Below are 23,534 nucleotides of genomic sequence, written 5' to 3'. Positions count from 1 at the left end.
AACATCCTTTACAACGATACCACTTGCTTGTCTGTATTATACACCAGAAACGAGAAAATCGGGGAAAACTGGGAGTTTTTTCGAAAAAAAAAAATCAAAATTTTTGCGACCCTCGGGCCCAGGCCAGGGTTGACGTAGAGATTAAAAAAAAAAAAAAAAAGAAAGAAAGAAATGAAATGAAATGAAATACCCGAAGGTGCACACAAACTGTATGCAAAATTTCAATCTGATATCTTGAAAACTAAGGGCGGGAGTTAAAAAAAATGCCTTAAAAAAAGTAACGCCCATCCGGTTCCAAAACTCATCTGGGGTGTTCTTTGGCCCATGCTTGACTTGACCAATAATAATAATAAAACGGTTTCGATTTGTGTTATATGAGCTTAATAAGCGTTTAAACACAACACTACTCCATGGTACAAATTCGTACCAAAAATCCCAAAAGAGTTAAGTTTCTGTTCCGATTCCGCAACTAACGCCATATAATCTGTAAATTGTATATATAGACCCCTTCTGTGTGTAAACACTTTTTTTTATTATAGATACTTGTTTTAAATAACATTAACAACGGCCCTCTCAATTTCCCGTTTCGATTGTTCTTTCCTGTGTTATTCCTTCACTTGATAAGAAAAAAAATAACAGTGATTACCGTGGTAACGAATAAAACATGACATCTTTATTCCAATCTATTGTATGAAATATTTTTAAATGTCTGTACTTTTACTGAGAAAAGTTTCACTGTGGTATGGTATTTATAACATCTGATTATTTTTCTAATCATTTGTATAGGGAAAAGGTGATAATCTCTCAAAATGGCTAACAGAATTCAGTTTGGAGGAGCGACGTTTTTTGCTTCGTGTCATTCTGGAGAATTGTGTGGAAGTAATGGCCTTCCTTTGACACCGAACTCTGTTACCATCTACGGTCGATCCCAGTTTTTGAAGACAATTGTTCATCCGTATTTATGTTTGTACCTGGATATTATTAGAGGAAAACATGGTAAGTTTGTTTGTAATTGAATTATTAAAAATTGGCAAATATTCATAGAAACTCTGATACATTTTTCTTAGTTGAATACTATGACTAACGTCATAATGCCAATATATAGGGGGTATCAAAAGTTCGGAGTCATAGGCCAGCTCCATTATGAGTAAAGATACGAAAGTTGTTGGAAATAGGTGGTTTTTCAGTCGGAAGTGGCGGAGTTTTTCCGATCGTATTAGCCGTTTGGGCTTCACACTGGTAAGATACTCTATCTTAAAACGGAAGTGACTATGTTTGTGACTTGATAACTCTTGATCCACCCAACCGATCTCGATCAAATTTTCAACACGGGTGAGATTCGGGCCTGGAATAGTTTTTATCTTTTCACTTTGACGGTGCAATTTTGGGAAGGGGAGGTTTTTAAAAATAATCGAAAATGATCGATATTACTGTCTGTCGAATCCATAGTTTTCGGGGTCGCTGAGACCAATAGTGACACTTCCGATACCGTTTAGATCAAGGTTAAGCCTTTTATGTCCAAAGTGAAACTATTCTCCCCGTGCAAAAAACGATTATTCTGCTAGTATTGAATAAAATGAAAGATTGCCAATTCAGGAAGCTGTTCTATTCGGCCCTCATTATACCAAAAATATCTCAAACCTTTAAGGAGATATGATTAACATTACCGAAGTTTGCAACACTGTTTAAATTATGTAATTGTGAGAACTTGTAATTACAGCTACTAATAGCTATTGCTGTAGTGCTATAGAAGAGAAGGGAAACAACAATCATTTTAAATATTTTCTACAAATATGCCATTTTCAGCAGTGTTGCGAACTTCATCAATGTTATCATATCTCCGAAACAGTTAGGGATATCGAAGTGCTGTATAAAATAATTTACATATGCATTACAAACCATGCAAGTAACTATATATGATGCTTATCTCAGCGTTTTTTTTCGAAATAAAGGCTTTCAAAAAAATTAAAATTTTTAAGTTTTGGTAACTTCATTCCTATTTATTCGAAACAAGTCATACCATGACCATGTACTTTCGGTATGTATTATCCTGTGCATCTCCGTTGTGCTGTATGTGCGTTCGAGGCTTGCAAACTTTGGATGTTTGTGATAGTATAACATTCTTAGTTTGAAACACTGAATAATAAAAGTGATATTTTAATTTTATGTTTGACATGTTGATTTGAAATATATAATAACCTGGCGTAGTGCCATTTGCAAACATATAACTGTATTGGGTTGGCAACACTGTTTGTTGGGTCTTTCTCTTTAATACATATAAAGATGTTCCCCTCCTTATAGTTGCTTCGTGCAAAGTTTCGCTTTTCTCTCTCTTTTTGTTGGTCCATTATAGCGGATGATTGAGATAAATTGTCCACCCTGTATATCTATTTTCCGACGTTTGCTTCATCGTTTTTTTCAAGCAACTCCCCAATTGTCCTCACTTTGGTGGTTGACCGTAGGAAAAATCGGAAAAAAACGTGAAGTTTAGGAAAGAACACCGAACAATTTCTTAGGGACCTATTTATAGACTATGCCCACTCAAGATCGTGCCTTGAATAAAATTTAGTATTTGGGAAAATTTCAGTCTTCAGACAACTCTTATTCATAAAGACGTTTTGAGAATTTGTTAGCGAAAACGCATCTTGATCAAAATTGCTATTCCTGTCTTGTATGAATTAGCGAGATCGAAAGCATTGTCTTGAGAAATGTTTATGAATAAGGTCAAAATGTCATTAAGACCTTCTTAATGAAAGCCTATATCTCGAAATCTTGCCATAGTTGAATTATGAAACAGCAATTCACTTCTGAAGACAAACTTGAGGGAAAAAAAAACACACATTAGATGCATCTATAATTATGAATAGAACCCTTAATATGGGTAGATCAATATAGAAATATAGTAGGTGTACTTGAATGAACTAAAATTTAAATATTTGGCTCTATCCGATCAAATATCAGATGGTTAAAAAGGCTAAGGTTAAAATAGACTTTCGAAGAAAGCGTATAACACAAGGAGTTATATTTTACTTTTAATCTGCCAATAATACAGCGTATTTTCCATCAAATTAATTCAACCTAAGTTTCTTTTATCTTTTCTTCTTCATTAACCATTTGATAAAGTGCAGTTTGGCTGAAATTTCGTTAAATTTCGTTTTTTACTTGACGTGGTCATATTTTATTCCTTTGTTTGTTTGTTTCAGAGAGAACCATAATCGTATCTCAGTATCATCAGAAAGATTTAGATAAGTTGCTAAGTGAGGGTCACCTTCAGACTTTGCCGGAGATTACAAAAGTGGCCTTTCAAATTCTTCAAGCGCTCGCTCATATAAACGACTATGGCATCGTTCATCGTAGTCTTAGTCCTGAAAATATTCTCTTTAACGAGGACGGAGATGTCCAGCTGTATAACTATGGACTCTACTACATGACTGGAGGGGGCAACGATGTCTCCTTTCCTATTGGGTACGTATCTTCTCTCCCTTCTTCGTTCTTCTTTTGTAGTCCGTAAATACTTGAGAGCATTTAAATTTAGAAATGGTAAATTATCCATTGAGCCAGTAAGTTACTGTTTACGACGCCTCCCACAACTGTGGTAGAAAGTGACAGAGATGGGAGGCAGCTACATTGAAGGAATACGTATATCAGGTGTTCTGTGCATATAGGCAGGTATGAATTATAACAATGGTGTCATAAAGTATCTATTGAAGCTTTCCTGGCGACGTATTGTGAATAGGTCTTCTCGGGCTAGCATGAGTATATATATTCCATACACTCCATTGCACCATAATATTCGCCTGAAGATGAGGACGATGTCAGCCCTCGAAACGTCGCAAGATATAACAGTATTTACCTGGCTGCTAGCCCGAGAAGACCTGTTCACAATGTTGTCATAACTTTTGGCCCAACTCTTGTAGTTGATTTCAACACGAGGGGTGGCTTAATTTCAGTTTCTATATGTCATTGTATGTTTATCGTCATTATTTCGAGTTAGATTTTTGCGCCTATTTTCAATTATAAAAACATATTTCCTTATTTTCAATGTTTTCAGTTCTTGAATTACGATCTCTACTAATGATATATATGATGAGTTTCTGTTGCAATATTATATATTGTTTTTCTTTTAAAATACTAGGCATCCGAAATACACAGCTCCCGAAGTATATTTATCTGGCCGACGGTCGATTTCCGGTCCAAAAGTTGATGTGTGGTCGCTTGGAATGGTTATTGCGGAACTAGCGCTGGGGAAGAAATTCTGGCCCGATCTTAAATTGTCACAATGGATACGGAAAATATTAAGCCTGATACAAACCAGTGGCACAGTTCTTGAGAGACTTGCAAGGGAACATAACTGTTGGGATAGTTTACAGGTTAGTCACTCCAGTTCTTTCGTCGTACGATATTTTTGCGTTTCATTTTCGAACGACAATTTTCCGAATATCTAATTCGGAGTTGTTAGCCATTAGTTTATGTAAAATGTAATATTAATGTCTAGTTCATTGTGCATTTGCCTTTTATTATTATTATTATTATTATTATTATTATTATTATTATTATTATTATTATTATTATTATTATTATTATTATTATTATTATTATTATTAACAGTATCGGAAATAGTATGTTACCCATGGCTAGACTGTTATTCTGGGAAAAGTAATGATTTTCAAAATGAACAACCAATATATCACTGTGGCCAGACCGTCATTCTGGAACAACTAATGATTTTCAAATTGAACAACCAAAGTACTTCAATTTGAAAATCTGTACTTTACCCAAAATGACGGTCTAGCCATGGGAAACACACTGTCTCCGATACTGTCAAACATTGTTTTAAATGAGAAAGAAACGTCTATTTTATAATAGGATACATTTAATATGATCGTTATGCTGTTTTACGATGTGTGTGTAATGAAAATACTATTTTACAAATATTTGAACAGTTCAATAATCAGCATCCTAAGTTGAAGTTCACTCTCGAACGTGAATCTGAAAACTGCCTTCCTTTTTTAGGTTTACTGGTAACCAGATCGCACAATAAATTTATAACAAAAGTATATCGAAAACCCACTTCGTACACTACCTATACAACAACAGTCAGCCCATCCACCACTGTACAAGGCCAATAATAGGAAGAATTTCTTTCGTAGGGCATTATTAATTTGTGATCGTCCAAGTGATCTACATGGTGAAATACAGTGTTTATATCAAATAGGAGAAAAGAATGGTTATAAGTTACGTACCTTACAAAAATTGTTTAATCAAACACGTAGATTCCTGCAAGTTCCTGAAAAAGCTGTTCCTAAAGAAACGAAAACTTGGGTAGGAATTTCTTACTTTCCACAATGATCGACAAAAATTCAATGTATTTTTGCAAAGGACAACATATCTGCTTCCAGTATCTCCCTAAAAGGTTTAGAAAGGCATTTCACCGGTCTTAAAAGTTATTTTGTTGATTCACTAAGTAAGTCAGGTGTTTATCGTTCTCAGTGTGTATCTGACTCTGAATTTGAATCTGACATATATAAGTCAAACCAAGCGCAGTATTAACACCCGAACTAAAGAACACATTAGATAATCAAAAAAGTCACAAGGAGAGGGTATGTCGGGATTGTCACTTCACCTAAAGCAACATACGCACAATATAAAACAGGCTAATATAATAGGTTCAGGAAAAACAACGAGAGATTTAAAAAATCATTCTTTGTTCATAAATATAAATCAGCTTTAAATGTGGATTCTGGCAAAGAGCTCCTTCGTAGCTAAGCGGTTAGCGTACACGCCTTCGGCGTGGGAGACGTGGGTTCGATTCCCGGCGGGAGCTCAATGTGGTTCGGATTCCACGGTATCAGTAGGTTCACGCCTCATATAGGTGCGCTGCTGAACGGGACGTTAAACTAAAAATCAATCAAAATCCGGATTCTGGCAACATTGATAAAATCTGTCTGCCTAAATTTAATGTGTATTTTGGTTGTGGGAACAGTGACGTAGCATAGACGCCACGCTTCTTTCAAATTCAACTCTTTCTTTCTTCCATAGTGCTCTGTTCGTTCTTTTAAGTACTTATTTTTTGCGTTACGTTCATTTGGTGGTATGTATTCCTGTTCCCATGCCATATTTCTGTTATCCGTTTTTATCGTTGTTACCTTACAAGTGTCCAAAGAATATTTAGTTTTCGCACGGGAGGATATATTGGTAAGTAACCAATTTATTTGGTAATTTGTTATTAATAAACTTGTTTTACTTGAACAGGAGCTGCCTCAACAACTGAAGGACTTCTTAAATTCTTGTTTATCAGTGAAACCAACTGAAAGATGTATTCCAAGAGAACTTTTGAAACACCCTGTGTTTAATGGATTAGAACTAGCGCCGAAAATTCCTTCCAATAATTGCTTTCCTCTATGTGACGCGTTAGAAGGAAATTTAGACAGCGGCGCTTTTAACATATCTAAGCGAAATATAGGCACAGATTATTTGTCCGGATTGAAGCTTCAACAGCTGTATTATCTGTGGCAACTAGCTGGAGGAGACGCCGAAACGGAACTGAAGAAACAGGGTCTTATCAGAAGCAAGCCTCCTATTCTCTCGTTACCAAAGTAAGTATCTCCAGTTTGCTGATAAATGCTTTAGAATACATAACGAATAAATCAAATATGAATAGTCCTACCTTGTATTATGAAAAAAATGAAACGGAATCTTTGAGTTTAATGTCCTACGATTATGCCCTTTAGGCAAAGGTTGACGATGATTTAAAGTAATTGAATGATGATGCAAGAATTAGTGGAATGAGAAAGTGGGAGGAAACAGGAGTACCCCCACGGGCACGATGTTGTTCATCACAAGTTACTTGGTCGGGGATTGAACCAAGGACCCCATTCACCAGATTCAAGCGCTCCACTTCTGAGTTACTGTCCCCCCCTTGTATCATGAAGTAGTTAAACTTCAAACAGTTTCGATGTGCACTCACACCTTTTACAAGAAGCCTAGTTCATTACAGTTTTGAGAAATGCAGTAGTTTAATGTTTTAATTTTTCTCTCAAAACTACAGATAGGTGTGAACCTACCCAGATGTACCCAGTTTAGCAAGATTTATAACTTATTGATGAAAGTGTCAGTGCATACTTGGCACAAGGTAAGACTGTTCGTTTTTAAGTTAAGTATCTCCAACTTTACCATCGATTTATTAATACAATAGTTTCGTCTTGTAATAATTTTTCAAAACGTTTTCGGTATTTCCTACTATATTCATCTGTAGATGGGAATCCCTGCACTAAAAAATCAAATCATGTCATCAACAATTGTGTAGGACATGTTAAAAGTCGCGTGGCACTTCGTAAGTTTTCAAGGAGAGTAGTTTTCGTTTAAAGGTTTTATAGGAATTAGTATTCCATTCCAAGAGTTTTTATAGAGTAAAAAATTAAAACGTAAAAAGTGACTGACTAGACCGGGACTCGTACTCGGGACCTCCGGCATATTGTGCCGATGCGTTAACCACTACACCACCCAGTCCACTTCTCAGAACAGCTCACTCTCCCACTCTGGAGGTCGGTGCTCTCCCCTCGGACCAAGTGAGTTGTACCACAGACCTCTGATGTGATTGGACAATCCTGTGTCCATACACCGAGCACCTTATGGCGGTTGTGGTTTCATATATACTAATGAAAAGTGGAAACAACCGATTTATTTATTTATTTTATTTAACAATTACCAGATACAGCTCTGAGGCCATTTTATACTGGATATCTAACAATAACAACAATGGAGAGGATTTGGGAAGGTATCAGCCAGGGCCTGTTTTTAGTAGGTACCATCGCGGCATTTGCCTGGTAGGATTGAGGGAAACTCTGGAAAACCCCAAACAGAATGGTCGGCAGCGGGAATCGAACCCGCGAGCTCCGAATGCGAAGCCAACGCTCTACCACTTGACCTACTTCGCTCGCTTCGATTTTTTTATATTGCACACCAAATCTTCTTATATTACACTTCGAGATGAGAGGACCGACCTCGAGAGTGAGTGGCTGTTCTGTAGAGCGGACTGGGTGGCATAATCGTTAACGCATCGGCACGGTATGCCGGAAGTCCCGGGTTCGAGTTCCGATCCAGTCAGTCACTTTTTGTTTGAAAAGTATGATGATTTTCTAGTAAGGAATACTGATCAAAGTAATAGAAACTACCAATATTCACTAATTCGGCTACAGATATAGTTTGGAAACAGACTTCCAGGCGACATCTTAGAAGGCAGCGTGCAGCTATTAAGTTTGAAGAACGTAATTGTTTTCTCAAAGAAGATTTTCAAAGACTGTTCTTAAGAGATTTTTTCTCACTAATTTCTGCAAATTCCATATACATATGAATTAATTACTAATTACATTTAACTTGAAACAATTTAGCTCAACCAAAACTGATATGTCATGTGTAGCTGTTTATAGAATAAGAAAATATTACTGGTGTCGTAACATTCCTCAACATAGATGACTCTTACAAGCAAAGAGACGAAAAATGTCAACTGAGTACCGATTCCTAATAAAAATCGCAATTCAAAAGCAGTAAAAGAAACCAAATAATTTCATTTGTGAACAGTGCTGCAGCGATCGGGCCATGAGTTGAATATTTCTTCTTAATTTAATCTTAGAAATATAAGGTGGAAGACCCATATCATCGTCCCATACAGAACAAACCTTAAACTGATTTTGTCTTAATTCCTGTAATGATTGCCAACTATAGCTTCTTAGTCTACCATATTGAATCACAGTCGAAAAGTAATCCACATATCTAAGACTCCTGGTTATCCCTCCGTACTTACACTCCTGAATAAGTCGTATCTGAATAAGTCGTGAACTTCAGGCAAAATATCTGAGATGTATTTGAGTTCTTTGTAATCTATACTAATGAACGCTATAGGATGCATGTTGAACATTTAAAAAAAAAAAACAAGAGCTCCTTCGTGGCAAAGCGGTTAGCGTACGCGCCTTTGGCGTGGGAGACCCGGGTTCGATTCCCGGAGGGACCTCATGTGGTTCGGATTCCATGTTAATCAGTAGTTCCCGTCTCATATAGCCTCGCTGCTGAAAGGGACGTTAAACTCAAAATCAACTCAACTCACTTTAAAAAGACAAGGACATCTTACTCAGCGAATTCAGACGAGATTAAACCATTATCCCTGTATTAGATTATACAGTTTAAAGTTTCACTGTCCCTTTCGTCGGTGTGTGGTAGTCCACTACACTGCTAAACTTCTGCCATGATATCCACAATATTCAGATCTCACAGAACGTTTAGGACTCCCTAAAATCTTATTTATTCTTTTGACTTTCCACGAGTTTTGTTTTAATTGTTTTTATAAATCTTTTGTTTTGTCATATTCTTTCGTCGAATTTACATTTCAGTTAATCTTTTGTGGGACGTAGTCGCTAACACATTCGCCTTCGGCGCGAGCGATCCCTGGTTCGATTCCCGGTTGGGATAGTCGGTCGAAAAAGTGCAAGCCATTCGGAATAAGATTTTCCTGGGTTTTCCTCATTTATACCAGGCAAATACTTGGGATGGTACCTAATATTGTAAGGATCCCCACATCACGACAGAAGCACATGTCAATACAACACGTGTTATTGATTATAAACAGTGTAGCAGACGAGAAACCGACACGGAAGACACCGAGGGAAGCCGAAAGAAGACGGACCTCACGAAAGGACTTGAAGAAGGACAAATAAAAGCCCAACCACCGAGGGATCTGTCATCAGTCGATCAACTGATTAACTAACCAATACCTGCCCTAAGGTCGCATTGAACTAGGGGTACACCTTTTCGTAACCCGAGGTCGCATTGGACTAGGGATCCTCCCTACAACCAAGCCTCACGAAGCTGCCTTGGGCTGAGGGGCTTTCCTTCAAGACTCGCCAGAACCTGCAGGTGCCTTGGAGACTGCCTTCAGAGAAGGGATCCGTGCAAAACACCTATTTCCTCTCATCTGGTCAATAACAAGATAGACACTATTTTACTCTTCGTAATCAAAGACATTGTAATTAGCAATTTTTATAATAAATTGGTGAAGGGGAAAAGACTAGCCCGGACCGTCATTTAGTCTTTACCAATAAAACCATTGCGATATACAGGTCACAGGCTGTTTCCTTTGTTCCCTTTCCTCAAATAGTGTGATCGCCGAGGGACATCATCCCTCATACGGGATGGGCTAACATGGGTATATATTCCGAAAGCCCAGAAATCACATTTTTAATCCTAATCAGCGGAACCTTTTTAGAAGCGAAGTCTCTTTTAATGAGCTACATTATCAACCATTGATCGTATCGTGACGGGAAATTAGGCCTCGCTGCTGACTTCGCATTCAACCCTAATCAACCAGTCAGGGTAATAAGTTTTCTGTAATTGTCTAAATTTATGAGGTACATATAAATTATGTTATTTACATTAAAGTTAGTGAATTAAATTATTTTAGATTTTAGAATTTCTGTTATTTGTATTTCAGTGTTGTTCTTCTGGAAGGCACTATGTTTGGCCAGCGGCGGGACAGGTCATCGATGTTTGATCTAAGAGTTGTTCCTCTTCCTTTAGAGGGATTATACCATCGGCTAGAGCATCTACCTCCAAGCTCTTTCTTCCCACTCTTAGAGACTAGGTATGAGATAAATATTTGACTTCTTAATTTGTAAATCTTAAAGTATGTCGTAAGTTTTATAACAGTGAGGAGCCAAAAGGTAACCGAAGAAAATTAAGCAACGCGGGATCACAGTGCGTTGATCACGAAATGTCACAAAATGAAGGCGTCTAGGAGCGGCAAAGTGCTTGGCTCGAATGGAAGAAATACGCACAGGATATGTGTAATTTTAATTAGGAATCCTTTGGCACTTTTTTTTTTTCTTTGAGACAAAGAAAATGGTAGAGTGCCCATAATATAAATCAAATGCAAATTAGGAAGGCAGTTGTTGAAGTCCAAAATGTTGAGGCTACATGAAGTAATAGGAGTCTGCTGATGGCACTGTTTCTGGTTTGAGAGGAGTTAAAGATTATATTCTGTGATTGCTAGGATAAATAGTAACCTGAAGTGTGTAGTGTTGGATAGTAGCTAGTAGTTCAACAGGAAATATTCAGTGTGATGCATATCAATGTTAAAATCGAGTTTGCGCAAACAGCTGGATGTTTACGGATATTGTAAAAGATGTTATAGTCAATGTGCGATTGTGAGATGAAGTACTTGAATAAAGAATTAGTCTACGAGTCGAGAGATGTGTCCTTCTGTTGCTAGTTGTAGTCACGTATTCCTAGCTTGCATACTTCGTATGAGTGAAGCCCATTTCTGAACTCATTTATACAGATCTACCTCGAAGATCAAGAAACCTTTAAGCACCTACACGTCAGTCTATATCTAGTTTAAGTGGAAAATCTTCAAAGTTTTAAGTGTTGCGATGTTCTGTTATTTGGATAAATGGAGTAATTTGGAGTGATATAGGTTTGTAGATGATAAAAAAAATATAGTTAGTTATAGGATGAAATGTAGAGTAGGAAGATGTTACCGTAGTTTAGTGATTGGAGCAGTGGACTCACGTCCACGTGGTCCCGGATTCAATTCCCAGCCAGTGTTCTCCAATTTTCGGCGTCCACTTTTCGTCGTGAGGCAAACTGGGGAGTCACGTGAATGAAAGACATGACGGCCACTAGGTCGGTTTTGTGACAGGGCGACGCAGCGCGCGTCGCTAGGCAGGGTAGTTTAGCCGATCGCTGACAGATGGCGTTGGAGTGGCTGAAGCCTCAAATGGGTTATTACGCAAACTGTATTTTTTTAATATGGAAACTTTAACAGCGGAATATAATTGTAAGATATTATACCAGTAGTCTGTGCATCAGAAAGTTGCAGTGATCATCAGCGGTTGCAAGGCGATAAAGTAGTTTGCAGAGGTTTCGAATAACAAGAACTACAGCCCTCTAGTTCTTCACAAGAGAGTGCACACGCAAAGGAAGTTCAGCATCCTTTTATTCACAACACACTGGTGGTTAGAAGAGAAGAAAAAAATAAGTCGAGCGGAAGAAGGAAGAAAATAAGGAGTGGAAGGGGAACAAAAAGTAACAAAGAAGAGAGAAATATGAAGGATCGGCATCGCTGAAAAGCAGAAAGTGAAAAAATGCCTAATAATAGATGTAAGTCACAAGAGAATGGTTACAATGTCAATAGTACCAAATGTCCTATAATAAGTGAATTATTATATAATAGTGCATAAGTTTTTTTTTCTTTTTTTAATAATAATAATTGAAACAGAGTGGAATCTATATATTAAAATGCTAGGTTTATATGTTTGTCTCCAAAGAAAAGTTTATATGTTTGTCTCCAGTTCTTTCGACAATGAGATCTCGAAAACCACAATGTTAGAAACGTGCCGTTTTCACTGGTAGATTCCAAAGTTTGTGTAGATTGTCTAGTTTTAATTGAATATTTAAAAAAAAAAAAAAAAAAAAAAAAAACGTGGTCGTTATTTCTTTATTACATTTTTAGGGCTACACTTGAAATATTAAGAAAGTAAAGCATCATATCCTACGAGTTGTACATTCCAACACCACATAGTTCTATATAGGGGTTGTATATCTCTCAGGCGTTTGTTTTATGGCCAAATAATAATGAAAAACGAAGGATAACTATTTCTCCAGTCTAAGATGAATCTTTATTGTTTGGAGTGTTTTGCCCAATGAACACCATATATATCATTGACATTATAATTAATTGTGTGTGTAATATATTTTCTTATTAAATACTGCATGCAAGAAGAAAGAAAACACTGGTCATACATGAATTAGAAACTCCAACCGGATGTAGGTTTAAATCTTGCAAACGGTGCGAGATATTGAAAAAATAATCGAAAAAGTCTCCCCTTTATGGTATCTCTTGCTGATTTTTATCAAGACATCTTTCACTTGTGTCTGTAAAGGGACCTGTACAGATGATGTGAGGAATGACAAGGAGATTCATTCTCATATGTGAATGATGCACTGGCGGTAAAGAGCCCAGGTTCAGCTAGTGGAGAATTAAAATCATATTTTCAGTACAAATGTTTGCGCACACGAAAGATAAATGACGGTAACCTGGTCAAGGTGACATGAAATGGAAAACAAACTTTCTCATAACTACGAATCGAAAAAATAATAACATCTAGTTAATCTCGATGTGTGTCTGGAAGAAAAGGTAGAAACATAAAAACGTCTGGTGACGATCACCATGAATACCATATATCATTGACATTATAATTAATTGTGTGTGTAATGTATTTGCTTATTAAATAGTGCATACAAGAAGAAAAAAAATAGTGGTCATACTAGACAACTAAAACACGGATTTTTCAAAATTGGACAGAAAAAAATAGCAGCGACCAATATTTCATTTTTTTTTTCAGTGTAACAACAATATTTATCAGAAATTATTATTTGGACTTTCTAAACTCAGAAATATAACGTCAAAAACTTTCCAAAAACACACAAACAAACAAACAAACAAATAGTGAATATGAAAAGACCAAAATTTTCAACCAAAGCATTATTTGGCTTCTATCTTTCGATCATTCGTCGATCACTCGACACCCAGAGCTTCGAAATGACAATGGAGAAGTCTCCGAGTAGCAGTCGTCAGAACATTAACTACAAGACTTAGAAAAGTATATCTAAGTATCTCATCATTAATGGAATAAGTATGACAACTTAGCATTTCACATGTTTTTGTAACATTTGTATGTTTCTTTCTTTTAGTATTTTATTTGAGTGTTGACTTATATGTAAATGTTTCGTTTATATTTAGAATTAGTTTCGTTATGCATTCTTATCCTTATTTTGTTTAGTTTCTTTTATTCCACTATGTGTCACATCTGAATGAAATGTCATGATTAGGGCTCGGAAGTTGAAGACATAAAAACTGCCTAAAAAGGACCTTTAAAAAGTCCTTAAAAAATCTTTAAAAAAGGACCTAAAAATTGGAAAAAAGGACGTAAAAATAATTTAATTAGAATTACATATTTAAGTAATATAATGCTCAAGAAATACAAGCTTCTGGTAGGTTAACGGTCTGTCCTTCTTCCACAAAATGAAGTACAAACTAAAATAAGAATAGTTGTCCCCCCCTCTACCTTGCTGGAGAACATTGTTACGACTTCTTATCTGACTTGTGATTGTTGCAGATCTGGTCTTATCAGTCCAGTCGTTGAAGAATGTCTTATCATTGGAATTTTCTTTACTAAAGAAAAGATGTTTAAGAGGTGGTGGTGATTCGAGTTAATGGCCAGTAAATGTATTGTCGAAAGATAAAGTAAAAAAAAAAAAAAAAAAAAAAAGTTAAGAACTATGAAAAGAAAAAAAAAGAAAAAAACAATAAACAAAAAAAAAAACGCCGAAAAAGGCAAAAAAGGACAAATAAGATCCACCATTTTCTGGCCTACAACGACCCAAAATGAACATATATTATGTTAAGCCTCGTCTTCGGGCACTCGTAAAAAAGATGATTTTTCCTCAACTTCCGGGCCCTAGTCATAATCATTTGGGTGAAGGTCTCCAAGTGCGAAGCAATGCATTATAAGCGTACTATACCACCGAAACAAACCGATTCATCTAAGGTTCTTGTTTTGTTCTATATTATTCAGTGTCTTTTATTTTTTTTAAAAAAAATATTTTACAAAGAAGCTGGTTGTAGAAGCAATAAAAGTTAGAAAAAAGATGTAAGTTTAAGACGGTAAGTTGAGGATAAACATCAGTGGGAATGGATAAATGCAATAAAATAGAGAATTGCGGATGTAATGCATAGTAATTAATATACTCTGCAGACAATGGAAGAAGAAGTTTAAGCTTTCATTTTTGAATATAACCGAGGAAAATTTTGGAATATGTAGTTTGATCTACAGTGATGTCATGTCAGATTTAGTTGTGTGGTAAATTTAGAAAATATTGTAAAATTCTCTTTTAGAGTAGAACATAATGGTACATGGAAATATTTGGACTTTCTCACAGTCACCTTTTATTATAAAAATTCCTCCTACGTACAGTAATAAAAAAATACAAATATTAAGTCTTCCTTTGATGTTGGTGAGATTTGTAGGAACGCAGAGATCGAGTGTCCTAGGATGATAGAATCTAAGGTTCTTGTAGCTAAGAAGTGGATATTAGTAACTCTCAGAGACCGAGCGTCCTGGAGAGAAGGATAAAACTCAAAGATCAGGCGTCCGAGAGGGTGGTGAGGTTAATACGAGTACCAGACATCCAAGCGTAGGATCTCCAAAGACCGAGCATCCTAGAGAGTGGTGAGATTATTGCAAGGACCAATTGTCCAAGCAAAGAGAAGCTCTCAGAAACCAGACGTACTAGAGACTAGTGGTGGTGATCAATCGATGAAGATTGATGCCTTCTGTGATGTGGCTTCTTTTATTCTAAAATGTCGGCCGAATTCGTTGATCTTCGTTATTTGACGATTGAAGACGATAGTTGCTGACGTTTTCTTCGTGGTTGTCGTCTGAAGTTGTTTACAGCCAGGACATGGTGTTGGGAGCACGTGTACAACATTGCAATATTCGCACTATGTCGCTAGGGTAAATATTTGTGTTCAGAGTATGGAAAGTTTCTAGGAAAGTTGTATATACTTCCGGGATATTAGGTCATATATGAGTAGTGCGCAGGTCTGCAGTGTTCTCTTGTTACTTGTGCGAAATCGAATAATGTAGAACAGTTTGTAGGTATAGATAGTAAGAACTGCGTATTTAGATATATTATGCCCTTTGACTAAAGAAAATTTTGCGACTCACCCCCGCCTCCTTATTTATGTGGAGTGAAGCACGGTGGCTCAATAGTAGAAAGATTACCTCTGGTGCGTGGGGTTCCAAGTTCGATTCCCGACCAAGTTTGTGGTGGACAACATCGTGTCCGCGGGTTTTCTCGGGATACTCCCGTTTCCTCCCACTTCCTCATTTCACCAGTCCTTCTATTATCATTCAGTTGCCCTGATCATCGTCTCCCTTAGCATAAAATACATAATAGTGGGACGTTAAACTGAAATATTTCATTTTCATTTTCAATTAGGTGTAAGCGAAGACAACACAATACTGATAAAAGATAAAATATTACTTAGGTATAATAATGTATGTCTACGGTACAAAGTAAATACAGGATTTACTGGAACTTATAAATAATAATCTACAGAAAATACAACATTGTATTGTCATTAACTTTCCAACTACAGCTAATCACTTTACAATATAGATCTCTTAAAATTCTCACTCGTGGACAACCTGGCTCGGACTCCTGTGGCCCTTGCGTATATACTGGTATGGATAGTAACAATACATATATAGTAATTTACTAATAACATATAATTTCCACAATGTGTGAGGATTCCAACAAGGGAAGAAAGACTGTACTCTCACTTCCTGCAATATCACATTAGGTATATTGTATTAGTTGAACTTATAACAACTTAACTTTTTTTCTTTGTACATATATTTTCACTGTGGACTGCTGTTATTTTATATTAAACTTTTGATCATTGACCACCTTATAGCAAGTAAAAGATATTTTCTTTTTAATTCATATCACAGGGTGTCTGTCGGTCACGAAAGTCACGAAAAAGTGACGAAATCAGAAAACGGTCATGAAAGTCAGGAAATTTTGCTTGTGGGTCACTATTTTTTTCATCTGCACAAATATAAGTACAGATTGGAAAATTTTGTTCTATAAAACGTCAAAATTCGCCACTAAAAATATCTATGGTCTGCCTTAGACCTACCAAATCGCAACCAAAGCGCGCTTCTATCGCATACATGAAAATTCAGCCTAATTCGTACCCAAATTCGCTCTTGAAAATGTTACGAACTTTTATGATTTGGCAAAGAAAAGGTCACGAAAAAGTCACAAAATTTCATTTTGGAATTTTAGTAAACACCCTGTATCAGATATTGTACAGTCAGTGACAAAAGTTCTTTTCGTTTGTTGAAATTAATTTCGAAAATAACTTCAGAATGGAAGGACAATTTGAATACATTTTTCAGTAAATTAAAAAAGATGTAATTTTCTGTGCGTTTACCACCGTTATTCCCAAAATAAATTTTAACAAACAGAAAGAACTTTTATTGCTGACTGTACAATAGCGCTTACAAGTAGTATCAGTAACCGAATTTATTGTGAATATCTTTTGATTAAATTGATAACTTATAGTACGTCTTTTCCTGTCTTAAATAAATCAGGTTATCTTTAATTTATTCAAAACTAGCGAATGCGCATTTTTCGCACTAGGAGAATAAGTTTCATTTTGAACATAAAGAACAAACTATGGATTCGTCGATCACTTTTATATACTTCCTCCCCGTCTCCGCAAAAGTTGCACCGCAAAAGTGAAATGATAAAAACCATCCCAAGCCCGTACCTCATCTACGTTAAAAATTTGATCGAAATCGGTCGGGTGGTTCAAGAGTTATTAAGGTTGGTTTAAAGGGATAAGTTTTGCCGATAGATAACACTACTGTCTTCGTATCTGTCCCATGTATTTTTTATCTTTCACGAAAATTCAAATTTCCTCTTACAAATCTCAACCTACAGACTTCAAATTTTTAGAAAAAGAACTTCATAATCTATCAAAGGCAGTAATCCGTGCTGATTTTTAATTTACAATTTTCTTCATTGTTGAAATGGCTTAATTGTTGAAATGGATATCCAAACCTTTAACAATGGAACTGTTTCAACAATGAAGAAAATTCTAAATAAAAAGTCGGCACGGATTGTTCCTTTAATAGGTTATGAAGTTCCTTCTCTAAAAATTTGAAGTCTCTAGGTTGAAATTTATAAAAGAAATTGTAAATTTTTGTGAAAGGAAAAAAAAAAATACATGGGAGAGATACGAAGACTGTAGTGACATCTATCGACAAAACTTGGCCTTTACACTAATCTTAAGTCTCAAACATAATCACTTTCATTTTTATTTGTATAGATTGTTCTGATATTTATACCGAAGATTTAAAAAAAAATCCAAAAATAACCTGTTTTCAGTATGAGCGTACAAATTTTGTAATATATTATATCGTATTTGTAGTAATTTGAGTCTCCTTAATCTTATGGTAGTGCTTCCCTTCTATCCTAAATGTGTTTACCGAGGTCATACTTTTTCTTGAAACAGATCTTCAAAGTCGGAATCAAAGAAGGAAAAATCCGAATCATCCGATGTTTCAACGCTACCTTTGATCATCAGGGAAAGAGATACGGAATACCAGTTTCACAGAATAGTCCTGTTTGAGCGATTACTTATGGTAAGTTTTTCGTTCTTCCCTTTTCTTTGTTACTATATTCGTTACGACTAGTATGTGTTGCTGTCATTTCTGGTCATCTCGATTTCAGCTACTGATTGGTACATATATCATCGTTGGGTAATATTTCAGTTAAACAAAAATTAAAGCTTAAGAGTTAATAATTTTGGGCTATATCTCATGAACCATATAGTTAAAGAAAAATTAAAGCTTAAGAGTTAATAATTTTGGGCTATATCTCATGAACCATATAATTAAACAAAAATTAAAGCTTAAGAGTTAATAATAATTTTGGGCTATATCTCATGAACCATATAGTTAAACAAAAATTAAAGTTAAGAGTTAATAATTTTGGGCTATATCTCATGAACCATATAATTAAACAAAAATTAAAGCTTAAGAGTTAATAATTTTGGGCTATATTTCATGAACCATATAATTAAACAAAAATTAAAGCTTAAGAGTTAATAATAATTTTGGGCTATATCTCATGAACCATATAATTAAACAAAAATTAAAGTTAAGAGTTAATAATTTTGGGCTGTATCACATGATCCATATAATTAAACAAAAATTAAAGCTTAAGAGTTAATAATTTTGGGCTATATCTCCTGAACCATATAGTTAAACGGAAGAACCCAGAGAAAACCCATGCACGTGGTGTTTGTCCACCAGAAAGCTCACTTGGCTTGAGCTGGGATAGAACGAAGGACCCCATGTACCGGAAGTGAATGCTGTACCACTGAGCCATCGCGTCCACTAGGGTATACTTCAATAGTAGGTTCATCGTAATCTATGGGGGTATCGCATAACATCAGTTTTTAGGTTTAGAAAAAAAAGATTCCGTTTTCCACGGTTTTGTCGAAAATACGCATGAGGGTTGAAACTCACGCCGGTAATTATGTTCAACTTAACTAAATCTATCATTGATATACAGTATGTCTCATCTGTGTACTTTTATCTTTTCGTTATACTCATGAAAGAGTTCCTGTTACATGAGCATTGTGTGCTTCAATTCTACAATATTTTCATGAGTCAGTGAATATATAAGGTCTTCCTTCGCTTCCATCTTCTGTCAAAGTCGTACTGACTCAAAGCTTATATATAGGATAAAGATATAAAGGAAAGTACATTTATAAGAAGCTATCAGAGCCGTGTTTATGAGGCCGTACAGATCCGTGTTTATATTATAAGAGCCTATATAGATACATGTTCATGAGAGCGTACAGATGTATTTGTAAGAGGCACTTAAATGGAACTTAGCTGAAACTTCTATTAAAGTGACGCTATCCTTCGATCACCTTGGACCTATACCTAAACTTTCAGTAATGAAAGGCTAAGGAAATTGTTTGCTTGGTTTCTGAGTAGGGTGTTTGGACAGGCTGTCGAAATAATCGCCCTGAAAGAAAAAACGCAGATAGATAAGCAATTTACTTACATATGAAGCAAAATTAGAAATTAATAGACAGTTCAAAACCTCATAAAATTTTGTGTTGAGAGGGGAAGCTACTTTACGGACTTATTAAGGTCACCGACAAAGGCCAGCCATAAACGACGTGACAGTAATTACAAGTGGAAGGTTTCTCTAGTAAAGGACAATGTTGCCGCCTGATAATATGTCCAGAAGTGTTTGTGAACCGATCAACCGGCGTGCAAGGAGCACAGCGGACGCCTCAACTGAGTATTTAGAGCGTGGCAACAATGCAACGCATCCTCCTCCAAATGTGAGTTTTCATGTCTTATTTTGTTTCGAGTATAATTATTATTTTAGCAAACCAAGCTCGCTTATCTACTGTCCATTCAGTTCACCAAACCTCCAGATGTCAAGATTAATCATCGAAGAGTTAACGTCTCATTTTCCCGTCTCGTCTCATATAAGTGTGTCGTCTTTTTTTTTCTTTCTTTTCCTCCAGATTACTTACAACTTTTCATGGTATCTTTTTCAAACAAATCTGTAAAATGTATGTATGCGTTTCGCAGGATTTTTTTTTTTTTTTTTTTTTTGTGTGTGTGTGTGTGTGTAAACACAGGGGTCTTTAACATTAAAATGGACAGTAGTAGGCATCATTGAAAGCACTACAAACGCATTCACAAAGATATAATTCACATATTAGCTCCTTACAGTCAACATTCGATAGCTCTTGTCTGTGTTACTATAGTGCCCTGCTTCTAATCAATTCACATACGTTAATATTTGTGATTAAATGAGCAAGAGAATACTGTAAAAAGTCATAGAAGATAGTTTACAAGATTTAGGGTAACTTTTATTCAATTTTGTTTTCATAGTAAAAAATCTGTATATCTAGAATTAACACTATACTTTTACTTTCTTGTACAGGGGTATCCCTATAAGAAATCGTCTATAGTAAAAGAGGCGTGGAAAGACATTCCTCCATTCTACAGAGGACACGTATGGGCTGCATTGTTGCAAGTGGAAGGAAATATAGAGGAATTGTACGCTTCAGTGGACAAAGAGACTCCAACATTCACAGATAGACAGGTTAGTATTACTTTTTTTTAGTGTGATTCCAATGAGGATATTAGAGACCTGCACGGGCCGAATGTTTCGGCTCGAGCCCAACCCAGCCCGAATGTACCTAGGCCCGGCCCAGCCCGGGCCCGAAAAGTTTTGGAGATTTTCGGCCCGATAAGTTTTTTTTTTTAAATTCTTGGTCCAAGCCCGCCCGGGCCCGATAAATTTTAGAAGTTTTTGGCCCGACCCCGACCCGATAAATTTAAAAAAAAATTAGCTCGAGCCCCAATCTTTCTCAAAATTTAGTATTAAACTTGACCTAACCCTCAGAAACATTTTCTAAACTCTGGTTCACAACCTGACTCTTGCCTTCCGAGTGGTACTATTGCCTCCTAGAACTTTGCCTGTTATCGAAAGAACAAAAACTCCATTTCCTGTATCAAAAATCTAACTTAATTAATTTTCAGCATAAAGTGAAGATGGCAATATTGTTTAGCGACAGGCAAAACTTTACCACCCCTTCTTGTCATATTTTGGGTTCAGTGAAGGTCAAGGTCAGAGCTCAATTTACCGTGCAATGCCTGCAATCCTCTATAGTGAAAGTGGAGCCGCTAAGCAACACAAACTGTAAATAGCTATTGCATTTTTGTAACATTTTTCACGGGCACACTTGTTCAACGTTTGGCTTTATTCCATTATCGTTTAACGAAAGTCAATAATTATTAAAGAATTGCAATTAATCGGCCCCAGCCCGGCCCGACCTAAAGAGAAATCACTGTCGGCTCGGCCCAAAGAAATAACGAAGTCGGCCCGTGCAGGTCTCTAGAGGATATAAGAGTGTTGAATGAGTTTGACATTTCGGGTTCAGACCTTTCTTTAAATTTAGTCAGAGTGATATTTAATGTCTGTTAAGGAATTTAACCTTTTAATAGCACAGGGAAATGACACGACAAGAGAGCAGGTAAGGAAATTTATGCTACAGTGTGATGAAAAAGTTTCCAGACTCTAAATTGAAATTCTTCAAATTTATTCATAATGTAAGGTAATGAAGCACAACTTTTTATATATAGTGAACCTACATTTTACATTATCTACAATATATTTCGATTACATCTATCTAATCTAACTATATATAAAACTACATGAACTGACATAAAATAAAGGGATATTTTCAGTTGACGTGGAAAGTTGAAATTTGGCATGATTGTAGCTTTCCGAGACTAACCGACAGGAAAATTGCCAAAAGTGAATATTTTTAACTTTTGGAGGGTCTAAAGGAGGGATGAAGAATTTCCCCATATTATTTAAATGGTCGTTTTTTGGCTAATAATATCATGCTTTCGGCACTTGGAATTGGAATGAAAACTTGGAATTCGGTATGCTTGTACGTTTTCGTTATTGTTACCTAAGTAAATCACTAAAAATAGAAATTTCCAACTGTAGAGTGGTTTTATGGAGAACTGAAAAATCTTCCTCATGTTGTTTATATGGGACACGTTTTACACCCCAAAATTATTGGGCACTTCCTGTAGACCTATAATGATTAAATTTGACATTACTGTAGCCTTTCGGGTCTAACCGTTAGAAAAATTGCCAAAAGTGAATATTTTTAATTTTTAGGAGGTCTAAAAGGGTGATGAAGAAATTCCCCGTGTTATTTAAATGGGCTTTTTTTTTTTTTTTTTTTGACAAATAATCTCAGATTTTAGGTACTTGGAATTGAAATAGAAGCTTGAAATTCAATATGCTTGTACGTTTTCGTTAACGTTACCTAGGTAAATCACCAAAAATAAAAATTTCGAACTGTATAGTGGTTTTATTGGGAACTGAAAAATCTTCCCCATGTTATTTATTTGGGACATCTTCTACACCCCAAAATGTTTAGGCACTTCCGGCAGGATTAGAATGATGAAATTTGGCATGATTGTAGCCTTCCGGGACGAACCTACAGGAAAATTGCCAAAAGAGAATATTTTTAGTTTGTAAGGGGTTTGAAGGGAGGATGGAGAAATTCCCATGTTATTTAAATGGGCGTTTTTTTGTTATACAAAATCTTATCTTTTAGATAATTGAAATACGAAAAGAAACTTGAAATTTGGTAGAATTGTGCGTTTAAGAGATGCGAGGCTGTAGGCCGAGCAAACGCGGGGGACTGGGAGCGAAGCTCCAGCTAGCTTTAGACTAGTTTTAATTATAAAAGCCGAACATTACTTTTGGGAAATGTTGAAAATGGCCCTCAGCAACTTTGCCAATAAATGTTTTACTTGGTACTTTTTCGGTACGTTAGTTGGGATACATCTCGCTGTTCTGACTATATTGTGCCACAAATCTCGGAGTGTCCTGTAATGGTTGTGGTATACCATATTCTTCAGATAACCCTTCAAATAACAGTTTGGTGGACTCAAGTCCGATGAGTGAGGAGCCACAAATCTTTCAATATCAATGGATCTTGGAATGATAAGCGGATCATTTCAATGGTGATTTATTTATTTCGTTCTGTTGGAACTAAAAATAGTGTTCATTTATTTTTCAAGCATACCTATGGACTGAGTTACAGTGTTAATGCATATATATCTAAATTTACAATTGTGTCGAAGCAAATTGGCGCCACAATTCGCCGTCAAGAAATTGAACTAGACATCAATCATTGTCTCGTGAAATCGTGTCACTAGTTCATACATTGTTATTTTGTTTACTGTAGGAATGCGAGGGAACTACAGCTGAAAGATATTGCAGCAAAAGTCAGGTGATATTGTTGAAATACTCATGTACCAGGCAACTTTCTGTTCTTGCAT

At 36.0% G+C, this 23,534-nt stretch overlaps 1 protein-coding gene across 1 annotated transcript in view; it reads left to right on the top strand.

The window, feature by feature from the left end:
* Positions 1–23,534, top strand: part of LOC145670472 (TBC domain-containing protein kinase-like protein) — a 68,650-nt gene that overhangs the window by 12,387 nt on the left and 32,729 nt on the right. Inside the window, exons 2-8 of the mRNA XM_081739185.1 lie at positions 787–996; positions 3,204–3,465; positions 4,136–4,370; positions 6,253–6,596; positions 10,484–10,633; positions 18,140–18,269; positions 20,605–20,766. Coding sequence (XP_081595311.1) covers positions 810–996; positions 3,204–3,465; positions 4,136–4,370; positions 6,253–6,596; positions 10,484–10,633; positions 18,140–18,269; positions 20,605–20,766 — 1,470 coding nt within the window. The 5' untranslated portion in view covers positions 787–809. The remainder of the gene's footprint in view (positions 1–786; positions 997–3,203; positions 3,466–4,135; positions 4,371–6,252; positions 6,597–10,483; positions 10,634–18,139; positions 18,270–20,604; positions 20,767–23,534) is intronic.

This window comes from Thermobia domestica, chromosome 14, assembly GCF_964235325.1.
Source record: "Thermobia domestica chromosome 14, izTheDome1.hap1.1, whole genome shotgun sequence".
Classification (NCBI taxonomy): domain Eukaryota; kingdom Metazoa; phylum Arthropoda; class Insecta; order Zygentoma; family Lepismatidae; genus Thermobia; species Thermobia domestica.
Note: the sequence above shows the minus strand (reverse complement) of the source record. Positions and strands in the feature narration are given on the sequence as shown.